Genomic DNA, 18843 nt, shown 5'->3' with positions numbered 1-18843 from the left:
TATATGATGTGATGTGTTCAACATTTACAGGTGCCATCATCCACATTGTGTTCTTTGTTTTTCTCACTGTGCTTGGGAACTACCGTGCCTCCGCGGCGCTGCCTCACAATGACCACAGAAAATTTAATGGTGCACTGCTGGGTTGAGTGCACATTTTACCTAAACCCTAATTTTCATTTCATTAAGGATATTTTGGTATTTTCCTTTGCATATATTGGATGCAGTCCAAAATGATCTGGTGTAGGGAGAATTTGTCATTAAGTGATTAAAATTGTTAATATGAATATTTAATAATATCTAATTTAAAATAACATACGAAAAGTAAGCAATTAAAATGTAAAAATTATTATTGAAAATTATTAAATTTAATAAGTATTTAAAATAACTTACTTAACATTTTTGTGGATTGAAAGTAATGAAAACTTGTATTGTATTAATCCAATTACAGTTATAAGCTTTTTGTTGTTTAATTGTATTTGTAACATATGAAACTAAATTAATGAAATTTCTAAACACTTGCATAAGACAAAAAAAAGACAATAGAATGAGTAATCTAACTGAACCCATCAAGTGCAATTAGAAGAGATGAAAGTTATTAATTGCAATAATTAGTGTTAGTGATATGTATTTAAAAGAAGTTGCATAATAATAAAGCTTTTAAACTTGCTCAAAAAGATAACCTTGACCAATTAAAAAAAACTGTATTTAGACAAAGGAGTTTGTATGGATAAATGATATCTTTAAACAATGAATCATGTTATTTAACAAAATCAATAAATTTAAAGAAATTATTAAAATAGATTAGTACATTGTGATATTCACAACTTTAACTTAACACCATTTACCTATTTTAATAATTAACATATAAAATTAAAAAAAATGTCATTGAGAAAAAAAATTCTACCTGCAGCAATAAAACATATCATTACACCGTCCAAACAATCACAAAAGATAAAGAAGACAACAATGAAAGACAATTATAACTAGACGGGAATGACGCATACAAACTTCAGTTTGATCCAAAAAAGACCTAAAATAAATCTGATCTGAAAAAACAATGAGTTAAAGAGAAAATTGCAGAAGAGACCTTAGGTTGTTTTACAATTTTTATTCGAATGTATTGAAAAGGATACATTTTTAAAAATGATATAAATTAGTAAGTTAGTGCACAATTTTAAGAAGAAATCATATTTTCAAAGTGTTTGTAGATAAAAACATAGATAAAAGTCATGCTTTAAATAATTATTGAAATAAATATCTAAAAAAAGGATTATATAAAAGTTTAAAAATTAAAAAATCCATTAATCAAATTATTACAAAAACAAATTTAAGTAAAAAATATGTTATATACAACTTTAAAAGTATAAAAATATAGAAATTCAGAAAAAGAATAGATAAGTATGACTTTTAACACGAATTTTAAAAAATAAAATAAAATAAAAGTAAAACAATGAAAAAGTAACTAAAAGAAGAAAACGTTGACAGTAATACGATTTTTAAAAAATATAAATTAAGGACATATTCCTAAAAATACGATTTTTTTAGGATAAATAACTTAAAAGTCGTGATCTTAAAAGAGATTTATTTTTTATGAGTATAGAGTCTTATAATACAAATTCTTCATTTTAAAGTTATTGTTTTCGGGTGTTTGTTATCTCTTTCTTTGTCACTTTCTGTTTTCTGTTTCGTCTTCCTCTTCTTTATCGTCTGGTCTTACATATTGGAAAGTACCTGCAGAAGACACTCCACACTCAGTTATAAGAGTACGTAAATAATGACGTACTTGATTTTTAAAATTTGTGTTATTTATATTTTCTTAATGGACTTTCGCTTCACTGGATTAGGAGTTTAGTTCATATTTATAATTATGTTAAACAACTCTTATTTATATATTACCCATACTCACTTTATCAACCCATGTTGTAAAGAATCGGCGGTCACGTGTCATAACGTAATCCTCTTATCATAATCGAGTGGTTCGAGTTGCTAACCGACTCAGTGAGTCATCCGGCGGATATCATGGAGTTGGTGAGCCATGGTGGCGGGTTAATGCCCTTGCGGAGGATGTTGTCGTGAAGTGCAGTCCATTCAGTTGGATCCACGCCACGTCCTCCACCGTCGTCGTCAAAATGGCATTGCCGTTTCCGAGACGGAGGTGCTGCCATGAACTACGTCGTTAACGGGAGTATTAAAAGGGAGAAGAAGAAGAAGAAAGAGTGGAAAACATAACGAAAAGGAGAATATAACGAGAACCGGCACTGTTCTCACTGCGTCCTTCGATTGCGTAACAATGCCTATCACCGACACCGATTCTTATGCCATCTTTTTTATTTTAACTTCAATGAGTAGAAGGGAACACGACTCGGCGTCGTTTCGTTGCTACAAAATTAGGTTGACTGTTACTGATTAATCAGGGGTATTTAATACTTTAAATACTTTAACTTTATACATTGAATTGATTATACTTTTTTTATTAAATAAATATCATAATGATAGTGAATGATGCAAATATATGTCAAACATATCTTTATTAAGTCTCACACGAATAATATTTGAACTACAAAAATTGTTGTTTATGATTAAAAAAAAATAGATAATTAAAACTTTAGATACTAATTTTGCTTTACAAGGACTAAAAATAAATTAAATTAAAAAAAATAAGGAATGATTAATTTTGAATAAGCATGTATAATACAAATTTTATGATTTAAACAAATAGTAGTGATGTGTTTTTAAAATTTGTTTAAATTCAAAATGAAAAATATTAATTAGAATATTATTTTTTTTATCGATAAAGAAAACAGAATATTGTGATGCATTAATATTAACACAAAAGCTCTAGTAAAGCATTTACAAAATTTAATGACAATTAAAAAAAGTAAAATAATGGAGTTTGAATTTAAGTAGTAAATATTATTAGTTGAAATTGTTGCTATAGTAATAATAAAAGAATTGTTAGCATATATATTATAGTTAGAAATTAACGTTAATGAGAGCAATATATTGGATTCAATGATATTTATTGGACCACTCACTTGGATGATCGCAGGTATATAATTAGATATTGTATTCTTGTTGGAAATAACTTTGTTTAATGGTCTTCGAAAAAACAAAAAGGATGGTTGTTTCTCATAGCAACATTGAGGTTGAGTATAAAAGTGTTGTTGCTGCACTTGCTGACATTATTTTGATACAATATTTAATGCATGAACTTTGTATAACATCTCCAACACACAACTTTACTCAGACAACCTAGGTGCAGTTCAACTTGCAACAAATCCTATCATGTACTCCCGTTCCAAACATTTTGAATTTGATTTGCACTTTGTACGTGATCGTATTCAAGATTGACATTTCATTTTGGTTCACCTCTCATCCCAATTCTAAATAACTGGTATTCTCACGAAACTTGTTTCTGATGTAGTTTTTCATGAATGGAAGGCTAAACTTAGGATTTGTAATCACTCGCCCATAAATTTAAAGATGGTTGACAAGGTTATACCTGCCACACAGGGTTTAAGTTTATTCTATCTCTATATAAGTTTACTACACTCTCTTTTGTACACATCCATTTTTTATATAATAACAATTCTTTTGCTTCTGGTTTGTCTATGTCTTTCTTTTTCCCTCTAATACACTTAGAAGAACATTTACATTTCAAGCAATGGTTTAAGTTTGTGACATCTTGAAACCTAGTTTTTAAAAAAAATGCTCTCACATAAAAATATGTTTTTCATAAAAGCACCTAAATATTTATTAGTTAACATTCATGAGTGATTTGATATTCCAACATGTAATTATTTTCTAGATGGTTCATTTAAACTCTAAATATTATCTTTGTGTTTTATAAAACACACAATTTAAATAATTAACACTTTTCATTTATTTGGGTTTCTTGTTGGCAATGCACAACAATTACATTAATCCCATGTATAATAGTTGGTGGAATGTCATGTTTTAGAACACCCAAAAACATACTTTCCAATACTCCATCACACACATTATATAAAGAATTATCATTGACCATACACAAAAATATCACTACAATAGTTAGCTAAATACTTCATTTTTGGAACATCCAAAAATATAATTTCATAAACTTCACCACAACAATGAAACATACAATGCATCTAACAACATTCTTTAGAAGAAGAAAAGTTCATCCATCTATTAAGCAACATAATTTGAAGGGAATACATATATTAAGATGATTGACAACTTTTTTTGAAAGAGTATTGAAATAAAATTAAGAATTTGACATGTCATGTAATGAAACACCTGTAAAATATCCAATGAGACATAACCTGAATTTTATATAATTGTAGATTATTTTTATAAATATATATAACAAATTCAACCAAATGAAGCATTGACACAAATAAAAGATGGTTGTTTACCATCACCAATACTACATCTATATATTATCTTATGATTTGAGGTGTGTTCATCCAGTACCACATCGATCCAGCATGGAGGTTGGAATATTTTAAAACGACGTACCTCTCGAATAATAAATATTTTAATTACAAATCTCTCCCCACCCATTTAGATATTGAGCATAACATAAGGAGATTTAATTTAATTTACAGTTAGCATATAATCATAAACGATTTTTTAATGTATTTCACTTTTTATAATTTACTTGGTATATTAATAATACATTTTTGATTAGTTTAATTCATAAAATTAGGAGAACAAATAAATTATCAATCCAAATATTTATAATTTTTAATAAAAAATAATTACTTTGAAATATTTGACGTGTGATAAAGAATGAAGAAAAAAACTGAAACTCTTAAACGAAACGAGATGAAAAATTTGACGCGATAAGTAGGAGAAAGAAGAACCCGTTGAAAGCATTGGTTCCGCAGACGGAGCTGCTTTTGATGAAACGTGAGGGAGAGTTAATTATCGGCCATGCTGCTTATTTATTCTCTCTCCATAGTTTTGGTTTATCCTTTCCGTAACTGTAAAGACCATATTGCCCTCAATTAAAAGGCACAAACGGGTCAAAGGATCTACCGGAATAAATCTGGACGCCCATTTTCCACACCCATGTTCGCTGTCTTCACCCTTCTCTCTCTCTCCTTCTTCCAAACACTTCCTCTCTCTAAACCTGAAACCTCGCCACTGTAACAAACGCAAGCACTCAAAGTGCTCCCAATTCCTCACTCATCACGGTTTGTTCCTTCCACTGATTCATCTTCTCCCTATCCAGCTCGATTTCGTTTTATTCCGTTATTTTCTCCTTTCGATTATGCCAAACAATTTATCGCATCTTGTAATTAGTCCGTTTTAGCTCGTGCTGCGTTGCAAAGCGCTGAGCCTTATGATCGGTTTAGCTAGTTTGTGCGAAGAGTTATGTTTTTGTTTTCCGACCTTTTGTTTTCTCTTTTTCCGTCGTTTGCGTTACTTGTGTCGATGATTTGGGGTATTCGATAGCTTCTGCGGGTTCAGCATGTTATGAATTTTAGGTTTGTGTTTGGTTGTTGATCACGTAACTCTGCGTTTTGATTTGATTCGCATTGAGTATTCGCTGCGTTTGATATGCGATTCTGCTTTGACTGGTAATTCAGACTGTATGGAAATAATGATTTTAAACTTTGGCTGGATTGTGAGTTTATTAGGGAATTGTTGTTGGAATGATGTAGCGTGTCTGGAAAACCATTGAGAAATACTAAATCACGTCTGGGACGTGGGAGCTGGTTTCTTAGTAATTGTGAAAAACCACGTCTGGAGCTGTAGATTTTGGTATTTGGGATCTTGAGAAGACTATGGTCCATCTTATATAATGGGTGAAAATGTTTTGTAATAACTAGGTACTGTTACAGAGACTTCTTAAATGTTAGTTTCTCGGAGCTCCCACGATGTACGGTTATGCCTTATACTTAACGCCTTTCTCGGAGCTGTAGATTTTGGTATTTGGATGTGTCTTGAGAGAGTTTTTCTGCATTGCAAACGTCGTTTGTTAAATAAATGGTCATAATCCATAAACTACATCTGATTTTTTTTGTTTGCCGTTGGAAATGATCCTATGTAAAATTCCTGTTATGGAATTATTTTCTCAATTCACCCCTGGGGTTTATTTACGCTATATGATTTATGTACTTGGCAGTTTCTGCAATGCACCGCGTGGGTAGTGCGAGCAACGGAAACAACTCAACTCGACCTCGCAAGGAGAAGAGATTAACCTATGTGTTAAATGATTCTGATGACACTAAGGTGAACTTGTTGTTTTATTTACTTATTTTATTTGTTCCAGGGTAGCATACAAGTTTCATGCTTGCTTCTAGTAGTTGCATCTTCATCCCTATCCATTCCTACAAAATTTTCTTTGATACTATGCTTCCGAATCTGTTAACTAGTTGAAACTGATTGGGTTGATTTTAATAAACATAAGCATTACTTGGATGAAAATACTATTTAATGGATTTGGTGAATTCCCAGTTTGGTCCTAGAAAGATTCTCTTAACTCAATATTCCTCTCAAAATAGTGACTTAAATTCTGCTTTATTGAGAATATTTGATTATTGACTGTCATAAATTTGGTCCAAGTGACCATTTTTTGTACCAATTTGATATTAAAAACTGTCAATTGAGGATCAAATAGATGTGAAGGACCAAATTCATGTTCCAAAGATTTTTACAAATATTAAGGTGGAGGTTTACCCTAAATTTTAATATTATTTTCTCTTTTTACATTCACTTTAGACCCACTTGGTTGTTTGCATATCTGACCTTTTGGTTTTTAATATTTACCCATATTTACTTTCTAATCGATCAAATCTTCATGAATAGTTCCTACAGTACTTAGCTCCTTTCTGCCAGGTACTTGTGTTTTGCTTTGAGAGGCGTTATGTCATAAATTTTATTTTTTCAATATTTCTTATTTTGGTTGAATTTCCTTCAATTTTGATAGTTCTCTTAGTTGCACGGTCTAGAATTGTAACTTTGCTCTTTGCTGCAGCATTGTGCAGGCATAAATTGTTTGGCTCTGCTTACATCTGACGGGTCTGATTATCTCTTCACCGGGAGCCGTGATGGCAGGTTAAAGCGATGGGTACTAGCTGTTGATAGAGCAACATGCTCGGCTACCTTTGAATCTCATGTTGATTGGGTAATCCTTGTGTTAATTTTTTATATTTATTTTTCTTCCTTTCCATTTGATAATTTATTTTTGATTTAGTAACTTCTGGTACATGGAAGTGTTTTCTTAACATGGTTACTTAATGAATCTTCATCTGCAATGGAAAACCTCCCAGCAGCTATTTTTTTCATTTTTCCTGCACTTGGCATTTTTTGGTGGACTTATGTTACATTGTTAATAATGCATTTTTTTTTTTAAATTTTACCCAATCTAGTGGTAAAGTCAAAAGGTGTAAGAAAGTATATCATGTAATGTGGGAAATCTATTTTCCATGCTACGAGCAAAAGAAGCCTCATTGTTGGGTTTAGAGTTTAGGGTTATGTTTTTACTAAGACGAGTGTTAGTGTTTTTTTTTAGAATTTCATCTGCAAAAACAGGTCTTCAATGGCCTGAATTTGATATAATTTTATTTATTTTATTTTTTGTGGAGTATTTCATCAGATATCCTTTCCTGCCGTCTGTAATGATTTGTTGTGTTGAAATTTAAGAAGCTTAATTCTAATTGTTAAGGTATGGTTGAAAAGGAAAAAGGCAACTGAATTTGTCTTGTTTTGTATTGTGTACAACTGAATTTGAGCTTTGTATTGTGTGAGATAAAGTTATCTCAGAGTGTTGTGTTTTTTTTTTAGAATTTCATCTGCAAAAATAGGTCTTCAGTGGCCTGAATTTGATATACTTTTATTTATTTTAACTTTTGTGTAGTACTTCAACAGATATCCTTTCCTGTCGTCTGTAATGAAAATGATTTGCTGTGTTGAAATTTAACAAGCTTAATTCTAATTGTGAAGGTATGATTGAAAAGGAAAAGGCAACTGAATTTGTCTTTTGTATTGTGTACAACTGTTTTTGTCTTGTTTCCTTCTCTTTTACTGTAAAATTCATAATATCCTGAAGTGTCTAATGTACATTTTTTCCTTTAAAATGTCCTCTTTTTGTCAAACTATTTTTTGTCGTTAGAAATTTATGCAATTCTTTTTGTTCAATAGGTCAATGTTCTTGAACTTATGACCATTCTTCTACTTTTACTCCCCCCCCCCCCCCCAAAAGTCCAAAACCCCCTTTCATTAACATTTAAGTTGTACCCACAAAACCTGACACCTGCACAATCTCTAGCACATGCACAACAGCTTAAGTACAATTGAATACGTAATTTATAAATGCTACTTTTATTCTTTCAGGTTAATGATGCTGTTCTTGTTGGTGACAGTACACTTGTTTCTTGTTCTTCAGATACTACCCTCAAGGTTGGTTGGTGGCTAGCTTTTTTGTGCCAATCAATCCTTGCTCTTCTAAAATGGTACCAGTACTTTCATAATTATTTGAACATTTTTTTTTTGTGTTAGACATGGAATGCCTTGTCCCTCGGAACTTGTACTAGAACGCTTCGACAACACTCTGACTATGTTACTTGCCTCGCATCAGCAGGAAAAAATGTAACGTACTTTAAACATTTTATGCTTCTTATTTAGTGCATAAAAAAAAAGTTAATTTGTTGTTTCTATAGGTTGTGCATTGAATCAGATAGATAATTTGGTTGAATTATCAATGTCAAATCCATTCTTTGATTGTTTAATAGTGTCATGCATTGTAGAGCAATATTGTTGCCTCTGGTGGCCTTGGTGGGGAGGTTTTTATATGGGATATAGAGGCCGCTGCCACTCCAGTCTCTAAGAGCAATGACACTACAGTTGACGAATCTTCAAATGGTATCAATGGTTCTGGTAACTTACTACCATTGACAAGCTTGCGTACTGTTAACTCAAGCACCAATATGTCCATGAACACTAATCAAAGTCAGGGATACATTCCAACTGCTGCCAAAGGCCATAAAGATTCTGTTTATGCATTAGCTACAAATGAAAGTGGAACTATTCTTGTGTCTGGTGGCACTGAAAAGGTACAGTATGGCATATGCTCCGAGTTGTTGAGGCTTCTTTACCTCTGAAACATTAGAGGTGGTTTGTTTGCGCTTAATAGAGATAGATGTATAGATCACATAGAGCGCTTTAGTAGCTTGGATTTTGTGGCATGTTTCTTTTACCATGGCTTATTTCTTCTTCCACTTTTGTGGGATTCTCTAGGTTGTGCGTGTCTGGGACACAAGAACAGGAGCAAAGACTCTAAAGCTAAGAGGGCATACGGATAACATCAGGGCTCTGCTTCTGGATTCTACTGGCAGGTTTGTTGAGTGGATATCTAGTTTTAGTTGCTATTTTCCAGTTTACAATTATAGTTTAAAGTTGGTAACTTGCTTTTCTTCCTTTTTTTATTTTTAATTTCTTTATTTTCGTAAAATTCTGTCTCTCTCTTCTCATTGATCTTTCTCATTTGATATTTCTATGTTTTCCCACAACTTGTAGATAACAATGCACATGAATAACCTAATTCTTTGATTGGCTATGTTAGAGTGAACTTATTTAATTGTCAATCATACAGTGAGAAGTATTTTTTTTTTCACTGTATACAGCAATGTATCTCTTCACTGGATAAATTTGTTAAGTTCAAATTAAGTAATATGTTTTTTCAACAAGTCGGTTGTGATGTTTTTAATGTTCATCATTGCAGATATTGTTTATCTGGATCTTCCGACTCTATGATAAGGTAATGGTCGCATATGGAGTAGTTATAAGCATTTCAATTCGTTTTGTTTTGTGGTTGACTAACAATTTGTCCATCTTTCCTCACAGGCTTTGGGATATAGGTCAGCAGAGATGTGTGCATTCTTATGCAGTTCATATAGATTCTGTTTGGGCACTTGCCAGCACCCCAACGTTTAGTCATGTTTATAGTGGCGGGAGAGACTTTTCAGTGAGTGCAACCTTCAAACTGAAATTAACATCAAACTATCTTTTTATTGTTACATCTTGCATTTATGTGACATGGCATCTCCTTTTCCTGTTTAATTCATTAACCTCATCTTCTAATGTCGTATTCTTTTATACCCTAAGTTATACTTGACAGATTTGCAAACTAGAGAGAGTAGTTTGCTTTGCACAGGCGAGCACCCTATTCTTCAATTGGCTTTGCATGATGATAGCATATGGGTTGCATCAACAGACTCTTCGGTTCATAGATGGCCTACTGAAGGATGCAACCCTGAAAAGATTTTCCAGAGAGGCAATTCTTTTTTAGCGGGAAACTTGTCTTTTTCAAGAGCAAGAGTGTCACTGGAAGGATCTACCCCTGTATGTTACATTTATTTCAGAAATAAAAGTTACTATATTAATTTTCTATATGTACGTATATAGATTAAGCATGTTAGCTTACATATCCAATATTAGTACTTCCTGTTGGTGAATATGTCAGATTGTCTTAAACTAGCTTTTGTTGAAAATATTTTTTTCTGGTTTCTCTTTTTCTCAGAACTAATAATTATCCCTTTATTGTCAAAATGACTGATCTAATAGGTTCCTGTATACAAAGAACCTACCTTAACTATCCTAGGTACACCTGCAATAGTACAACATGAAATTTTGAATAACAAGAGGCATGTGTTGACAAAGGTAATTTTCTGGTAATTTTATTATGTCTAGCATATTGACATGGCCTTTCTCTGTTATTTCTTATCTGATGAATAACTTTTGGTATAGGATGCATCTGGTTCAGTGAAACTTTGGGAGATTACCAAAGGCGATGTGATTGAAGATTATGGAAAGGTGACAACTGGTTACATTCATTTGCAACTTGTATCACATTCTTGTTTGCCAGGGAAGAAGATTGTCTGTAATGAATAAATGATATTTACAAAGTTTCAACTAATAGCTCTTGCTTTACTTTTGAACTATCTAGGTTTCATTTGAGGAGAAAAAGGAGGAGTTATTTGAGATGGTATGATTACTAAGTCACATCATGAATTTCTTTTTTAATAATTATATTTTCTTTTCTTGGCAAGATAACATGATTTCCGGTACTTTATTTGTCCAAGCCAGCTTTTAATTTTTCCAAATGCTGTTTTAGGTTAGCATTCCTGCATGGTTTACAGTGGATACCAGGCTCGGAAGCTTATCAGTTCATTTGGACACACCCCAGTGTTTTTCTGCAGAAATGTATTTGGCAGATCTTAACATTGTAGGCAAGCCTGAAGATGACAAGGTAATGGCATCATTGTCATGAAAAATGGACCTGCCCTTTTCTTAAATTTATAATTATATAATGTTGCTCCTAGTTTTTGGTATGCCGCTACAATTAAGGTCAACTCTTTATTTACTTGTTGTCGTTGGCTATAATTGACGTGAAACTGTATAATTGTCAACCACTTAATCTTCATGGGATCCATTCCAGTCAGTGGAACATGGTCATCATACCATCTTTAGTCCATAATCTTGCTCAATCTGGAATGATTCATATCTTGGTTCATAGTATAATGGTCATGATGGAAGCATTTAAGTTTTTTATATATCTGTTGAACTATATTGGCTGAGTTCTATTATGAATCTTTATAGTTTTAATAAATATGTGATTCATGCACACGACGACATAATTAGAATATTTTCATCAGTTTGTTTGTCATGTGTGAACAATAAAATTGTTGCTTGTTATTGTGCAGGTTAATTTGGCTAGGGAAACCCTTAAAGGACTCCTGGCTCATTGGTTGAGAAAACGAAAGCAGAGAACGGGATCCCCAGCTCCTGCTAATGGGGAGTTATTATCGGGAAAAGATATTGCTTCTAGAAGTCTTAACCATTCAAGAATTGAGGCTGATGGTAGTTCTGAGAATGATACTATGGTTTATCCTCCGTTTGAATTCTCAGTTACTTCCCCTCCTTCCATTATTACTGAGGGCTCTCATGGAGGTCCTTGGAGGAAAAAAATTACTGATTTAGATGGAACTAAGGACGAGAAAGACTTCCCCTGGTGGTGCCTTGATTGCGTCTTGAATAATCGGTTGCCTACCAGAGAAAACACTAAGTAATTTTGCTGCCGTCTTTATTTTTTCCTTCCATATTAATAGCTGCATTAAAATATGTGGTTGTAATCGTGCTTTTGATTATTTGTATATTTTGTTCCTTTGGCATAATTGCCTAACTCTGAGGATTATATCTATTTAATCACATCCAAAAATATGGTGGTACTTGTCTTTGAATTTGATTGTCTGAGCATGATAACATCTCAACTTAGTTATATAAAGCTCTCTTTAATATTGTGTTCTTTTGTGATAACCACTGCAGATGCAGTTTCTATTTGCAACCATGTGAAGGCTCTTCAGTCCAGATTGTCACCCAAGGGAAGCTAAGTGCCCCACGTATATTAAGAATTCACAAGGTAAGTTTTTATATTAATTGACAATTGGTATTAATAATTGCCTTAATGATCTCTGCATGTGTTATTAAGTTGACCATGATCATACTTTCCAAAAGTGTTATTCGTTTTGAATTTAGTTTAGTTTTTGTTTGTTCATATGTGTGGATTCTGTAAGCATATCCCCACATGTAGATGATACATTTTTTATGATGAACTTAATGTTCTCTTCTTTCTGTTGGTTTAGGTTATTAATTATGTAGTTGAAAAGATGGTGCTTGACAAACCTTTGGATAGCATAAGTGCTGATGGTAGTTTTGCCCCCGGGCTTACTGGTTCACAGTCACAGCATCAAACAGTTGGAGATGGATCCTTTCGATCTGGATTTAAGCCTTGGCTAAAGCTTAGACCTTCTATTGAAATATTGTGCAACAACCAGGCAAGTAATATGTTGCTTACCAGTCTTATATACAATCTTGTGACTCTGTATGAATATATTATGGTATTTTAGATACCAAGATTGAGCAATTTCATGACTTTATACTTTATTTTTCTGTGGTTGGCTTACTTTCCAATTCCTTTTATGTCTTCTAGAATCTATTTGCTAACATGATTGCCATTTTAGTTTTCCCGTCTTGGTGTTTCTGGAAGTCATTGAAGGAATGCTCTTTTTGATCTCTTGTTCTAAAATAATGATATGAAAATTCACTTTTTAATTTTTTTTGCCCAGAATATTTTTTAGTTCTTAATATTGGGATCAAACTTTATTTTAGTACCTGAAATTTAAAAGTGATTTTTTTAGCCTCTCAAATGTAAAAATTGATAGTTTTAGTCCCTCAAATTTAAAATTAATTTTTAGTCCTCAAAATTTGAAAGGGGTTTTTTAAGTCTCTCAATGTAAAACTGACAATTTACATCCCTCAAATTTGAAAATATTTTTTCTTGTCTAGAATAATTCATTTTGATTTTCGAAGTTGACATTCACAATTTGTTGATGTAACTAACACATTTAGTTTAAGAACGACATTTTAATCCTGTTTGAAATATCCTTTATACTTTTCCTTTTCTCATTCTTCCCCCTCCTTGTAATAGTTGTCTGAATGATTGCTACTACTACCACAACACTGTAGTTCATTCTTATCTTCTATATTCTTTGTTTTTTGTCACATTGCCGTGAATGAAGTTTCTTTTTCTCATTCTTGCCCCCTCCTTATAATAGTGGTATGAATGATTGCTATTAACCACAACTATATAGTTCATTCTTATCTTCTATATTCTTTGCTTTTTGTCACATTGTCCTGAATGAAGTTTTGACTTTGAGATTAAAGTATACTGGTTTGTGACTAGAATGTGTGTGAACACAATGTTTCCTCTTGGTTCCCTAGATTTTGTGGGTTTAAAATCCTGAACAAATTGATCTCAAAACGTTATTTGATAATTTAAATCTTGGAAGTTTAAAAATTGTTATAAATCGTATCTCTAAGATTCTTAGAAAACATAGTGTTAACAATGTTTTCGATAGAATACAAAAGGGTTGACATCAATGTTAGGGGATTTTTTTTAAGATTTCGATCCTTTAATTTTTTTCTGTAAAGTATTCAGATTTGAATTAAAGACGTTAATTCAAAATGATGAATCAATGTCAATATCAATTCCCACTACCTGCTTATGTTCTTCTTTTATTCTATTTAATTAATTTTTCATCTTGAATGAACCTAGAATTATTAATGAAGTTGTCAATTATTCATTTTCATTTCTTAGTTTTAGTATGTAGATCTTTTGACAACTTTATGAACTAAAATGAGTTATTTCCAAATTAGAGGACTAAAAAAAATGTCTAAAATTGCAGGGGACTAAAAATCACTTTAGATTTGGGCAAGTAAAAAATATTTTCAATTTTTGGGATTAAAATATCAATTTTTAATTTGAGAGACAAAAAACACTTTTAAATTTGGGGGAGTTAAAATTTGGCCTAAATTTGAGAGCGATTAAAAAGATATTTTAGCCAAAAAATTTAAAAAGTGAATTTTCATATAATTATTTAAGGTACACATGTTATTGTTGACATGGATGTTAGCCACATTAGCAACGAGTGTAACGTCTTTAGTACTTAGGGATCAAAATAACATTTTCTTTAATTCATGGACTAAAAAAGGACAATTTTTAATTTGGAGGACTATAGGAAAGAGTGACCCGAATTTGAAGAACTAAAAACATATTTAGTACTTGTTAGAATTATGTAGTGTGGATGTTGGTTTGTAATTTGCAGTTACAAAGTCACTAATTTGACTGACTTCTGGAGTCCATGATGCAGGATGAGTTGACAGAATATTAGGGCAATATGGTTTAAATATTCTTGGTTTGATTTGATTATCCAAAAACTCAGTGCAATGTTTCTTATACCTGGGATTTCTTTTACCAGTGGCATTATTATTATTATTATTATTATTCATCGTGTAACCGTGTTAGATTTTATTTTCACCGGATATCACAAGATGAACTGATAATAAGATTTGAAAAGACTGTCTTCTTAAATTCTTAACCTACTGGTAAGCCCTTGATTATAAAACTCAATTTCAGATGTTATAGACTCCTAATTGAGCCTTTTTACTATTGTATTGAAGTCTTAAAATAGACGGCAGTACTTGTATTTGATCTTTAGTCTTAACTGTTCTTGTGTGTTACCACCTTTGTTTTCAATTTCATGTTTTAATCAAGTTATTAAACTTATTACGCCTTTTACTGGTTGGAGATGATGATAATATTTTAATATCATTTTTCCCAAAGATTGAATGTTGTTTTTATTTTATTCATATTTGACTTTGCTTTGCATGATACTATTTTTTCACTTAAGGAATCTGCATTTAGCCAGCCTTTTGGTTTATTTTTAGGTACTATCTCCTGAAATGAGCTTAGCCACAGTGCGAGCTTACATATGGAAGAAATCAGAGGACTTGGTTCTAAATTACAGACTAGTTCAAAGCAGGTGACTACAAATTGCATATGCATCAGAGGTGGGTAATTGAGCCTTGCTTGTCTTTTCTGAGCTACAATATAATATTTAATGCTTTTGTGAATTTTCATTTCTGTATTTATCATATTTTGTAAATGTAACCGATTGGAAAGAGGAAATAGTCATTTTAAGATAATATTTCTTGACTGGTGTGAATGTCGATAAAAGTGATATTAGGTGATAAAGCCTAATCTTTATTAGTAACTTGTTTTCTTTCAGATTGGACAAAATTGAGCTTAACCTATTATTATCTGAATTGTCATTATTTATTTTGATGCATTGCAGAAACCATTCTTCTGCTTTCTTATCTCTATCTCTAGAAGAAAAATAATTAGAAGGAAAAATATTTTTTTTATCTTTTTTATTCTGAACTTTTTTGTTTAAATACAAGCATTCCCTGGTGGGATAATGTTTGTTGTTGTTCCATATTGAATTTACCCCTTTTTGACATGCTTCATTCTTAGTGTGAAAAATTATATATTTGATGAGGAGTGCTAGTAATATATTCTCTTGACACTTTTTCTAACTCATCTCATTGGTATAAAATTTAATGTAAACTATAAAATGAGAAGTGAAACCTACTAAAATTTGTATTTTTTAATAAATTTCAATCAATTGTAAAAGGAGATGTTCAAAAGAGTGTATTGCTGGTATTTTTCTGTATTTTATTTATGCTGTCTCAGCAAAGATTGCAAACTTCACGATGAATTGTGATTGATACTTGCAGGTTTTCTTGTGATTATGTAAAATGCTTCTGAGCACCGATTCTTCTTGGGTTGCCTGCATTGATTGTAGTATTATTATAGGAATTTGTAAATTCTTAGTGGTCACTATCACCAAATTTAGTGCCATCCTCCGAACCTGCTTGGATAGTTTATTCTTTATTGGAGAGCTGTTACTGTAAATTTTGAACTATATCTAGTTGGCGTGCATACTTCTGCTGGACGTGGCGGTGTCTTCTGCATCTGACATCTGGCGCTATGAAGGCTTTTAATTGACTCTATTGAGGATTAGTTGGAATCATACTGCCAAAGTGGGGTGTTTTTTCAGGAATCAGGCAGTTGATATAGAGATAACAACGAAAACATTGTAAATTTGAATTGTGCGTTAAATATCTGGCCATAATTATGTTGTCCAGGTGCATATTTACATCATAAAATTTTGTTAATTCTAATAATATTTCCATTTGTTCAAATTAGTCATTTGAAATCTAGTGCTAGTTCTCAGCTAACATTATATGGGTCTTGTGTTCTTTCTCTGCATTAGTGTATGAATATTTGAGTGTATTCAATATGCAATTCTGAAGGCAAAACATTAGTTGAAACTGTGATGCTGTGGCATTATTTCCTTAGAGGTTTATATTTCGAAATTATTATCAAAATGATGTAACTGATAATCTTACCTTGTTATGCTTTTATTTTATTTATTTTTGTTGAGCCAGTAGATGTGAAATATGGAAACTGAATATGTACATAAACGGTGGTACTTTTTCCAGCAGCTGATGTTTGTTGCTTGCTGTATTATAATTCATTTTAGAGCAAATTATTGTGAGAACTCTCGTGATCAGCAAAATTTGCATGATTTCTGTTTTTGTTGACTCTACAGAAAATTTCTTAAATTTCGGTGACAGAGCACTCCTTTTTCATTAAGGGGATGTTTTTTTTTGTTAAAATATAATGTTGTTATATGACGTGTAAAAACTTGTTTAATGCATTTTTATACTTAAAAAGTATGTTTAATACATATTTACATATAAAATTATTTATATAGAAAATTTTCTAATCAAGGTTTGTTGTTTTTGGAGGTTTTTTCCAAACAGATATTGAAACATGTTTTTATCTTTTAATTTAAATACAATTGTTAGAAAAATGTAATAAACAAACACATGTTTATGCTATGATCACTGCCAAAACAAGGAGCATTTGTCACATGATAAATTCAAGGGGTTTGGATGACTGAATTTCAAATTAACATAAAACTTTTATTAAAATAAATTAACCATTTTTTTTAAAGTTAAACTTCTGGTTAAGACACAGTGTTGACTAATAAGGACGTGAATGAGTTGATATTTTATTGCTTGATTATGAACTTTTTCATAAGTTTCCGCATAAACTAAAAGCAAGACTTTAAAGAAACTATACAATTTTTTATAAGTTAACTTATCTGAAAATTAATATTAATATATAAATTTTTCTTCTTAATTTTATTTTTATAAACTATTTAGAAAAAAATTATTCAAATATGTCCAAAATTATTTGAATTTAGTTTAATACATGACGTCCATTTAAAAAGACCAACTATTCCACGTCTATTAAACTAAAACGTGCAAGCTTAGGCAAGATGAAAGTGTTTCGGACGTACACTGCTTTCAGTGTTGGGTTCTATTCAACTACAACTTCCTGTTTTTCCTTTGACTCAACTTTTCTTTAAGGGTTCTTAAGTTGTACTTGAGTGCAAATTTCTCCACGAGTAAGGCTTTTCAACAATTGCCAAAGTTCTTTTAAGGCAAAATACAAAAAGCAGACATTCATAAAAGTAGTACCAAAGGTAGTTAGGGTGGATATTCTTAATCGTTTCATTTATGAGAGATAAAAAAATCATTGCAACAATCTTCACGTTTTGAAATGATTACTAGTGTGAAATTGTTTGTTATAAATTAACCAGAAAGATTTGAACATACATATTGATGTTATGCCTATGCTTTCTTAACTTCAGGTGAGTTTGGAATTCAGTTCGTGTTCGAAGTAGGATATTTGTAAAAGATATTTTAACGTAAAAGATATTTTAACGTTTAAGTTATAATTTAATATGTGGTTAGTTAGAATTTAATGTGTGGTTGTTAAATGCTAATTGTTATTAATGCACATTTGTCTCGATTATTGGACATGTATTTATTAAGAGTTTATAGGTCCCCAATCAAAGATAACATATCTACAAAAGACAATTTGAGGTAAGTTAGGATTCATGTGAGGTAGTTAGAATATTAATTATTATTAAATACATCTTTGACTCGTTATTGAATGTATATTTATTAAAATAACAGATTGTAGATTGATCCATATTCCATATTTCACACAATTTACTGATTTAGTCTTGTAATTAAAAAAGATCTTGTATATATATTATGTTTATTTAATTATTTTAAAATAAAACTTATCTTTTGAGTGGTTGAAACGTTGTTTTTACAAAGATTTGATCCTATATCACAAATCCAAATCCCTAAATCATAAATATTATATCAAAAGTATTTTGTTAACACCTTTTATCCATTAACATAGACTTAGACTTTCGTAGAGTGATGTTTTTTTTTTAATTTTGATGAGGGTAATTTTGTAAGAGTATTGCGTTTGAGTGCGAGTGTGGAAGCGAGAGAATTTCAAATGAAAGAAAGGGTGGAACGAAAGGAAGAAATAAACAACGATCTTGTTGGAGGGAGGGAGAAGCC

The 18843-nt window shown here is 31.4% G+C and overlaps 1 protein-coding gene across 3 annotated transcripts; it reads left to right on the top strand.

Annotated features, from left to right (window-relative positions):
* Window positions 1-4839: 4839 nt before the first annotated feature.
* On the top strand, window positions 4840-16593 carry LRS1 (Transducin/WD40 repeat-like superfamily protein). 3 transcript variants are annotated; one of them, XM_068639551.2, is made up of 19 exons: window positions 4840-5180; window positions 6116-6222; window positions 6968-7117; window positions 8326-8391; window positions 8491-8580; window positions 8739-9044; window positions 9229-9326; window positions 9713-9748; window positions 9835-9955; window positions 10096-10332; window positions 10555-10650; window positions 10738-10803; window positions 10937-10975; window positions 11105-11239; window positions 11694-12055; window positions 12316-12409; window positions 12633-12824; window positions 15277-15399; window positions 16126-16593. In XM_068639551.2, exons 2-18 carry the CDS (start codon window positions 6124-6126, stop codon window positions 15373-15375), a joined length of 2286 nt encoding a protein of 761 aa, XP_068495652.1. In that variant the 5' UTR covers window positions 4840-5180; window positions 6116-6123; the 3' UTR covers window positions 15376-15399; window positions 16126-16593. The 3 variants fall into 3 exon arrangements, 2 of the variants coding, with proteins under 2 accessions (XP_068495652.1, XP_068495651.1); XR_016521443.1 differs by having other exon boundaries at window positions 4855-5180; window positions 11110-11239; XM_068639550.2 differs by lacking the exon at window positions 4840-5180 and having other exon boundaries at window positions 6103-6222.
* The last annotated feature ends 2250 nt before the right edge of the window (window positions 16594-18843 follow it).

This window comes from Phaseolus vulgaris, chromosome 6 (assembly GCF_051622355.1).
Source record: "Phaseolus vulgaris cultivar YP4 chromosome 6, ASM5162235v1, whole genome shotgun sequence".
Lineage (NCBI taxonomy): Eukaryota > Viridiplantae > Streptophyta > Magnoliopsida > Fabales > Fabaceae > Phaseolus > Phaseolus vulgaris.
Note: the sequence above shows the minus strand (reverse complement) of the source record. Positions and strands in the feature narration are given on the sequence as shown.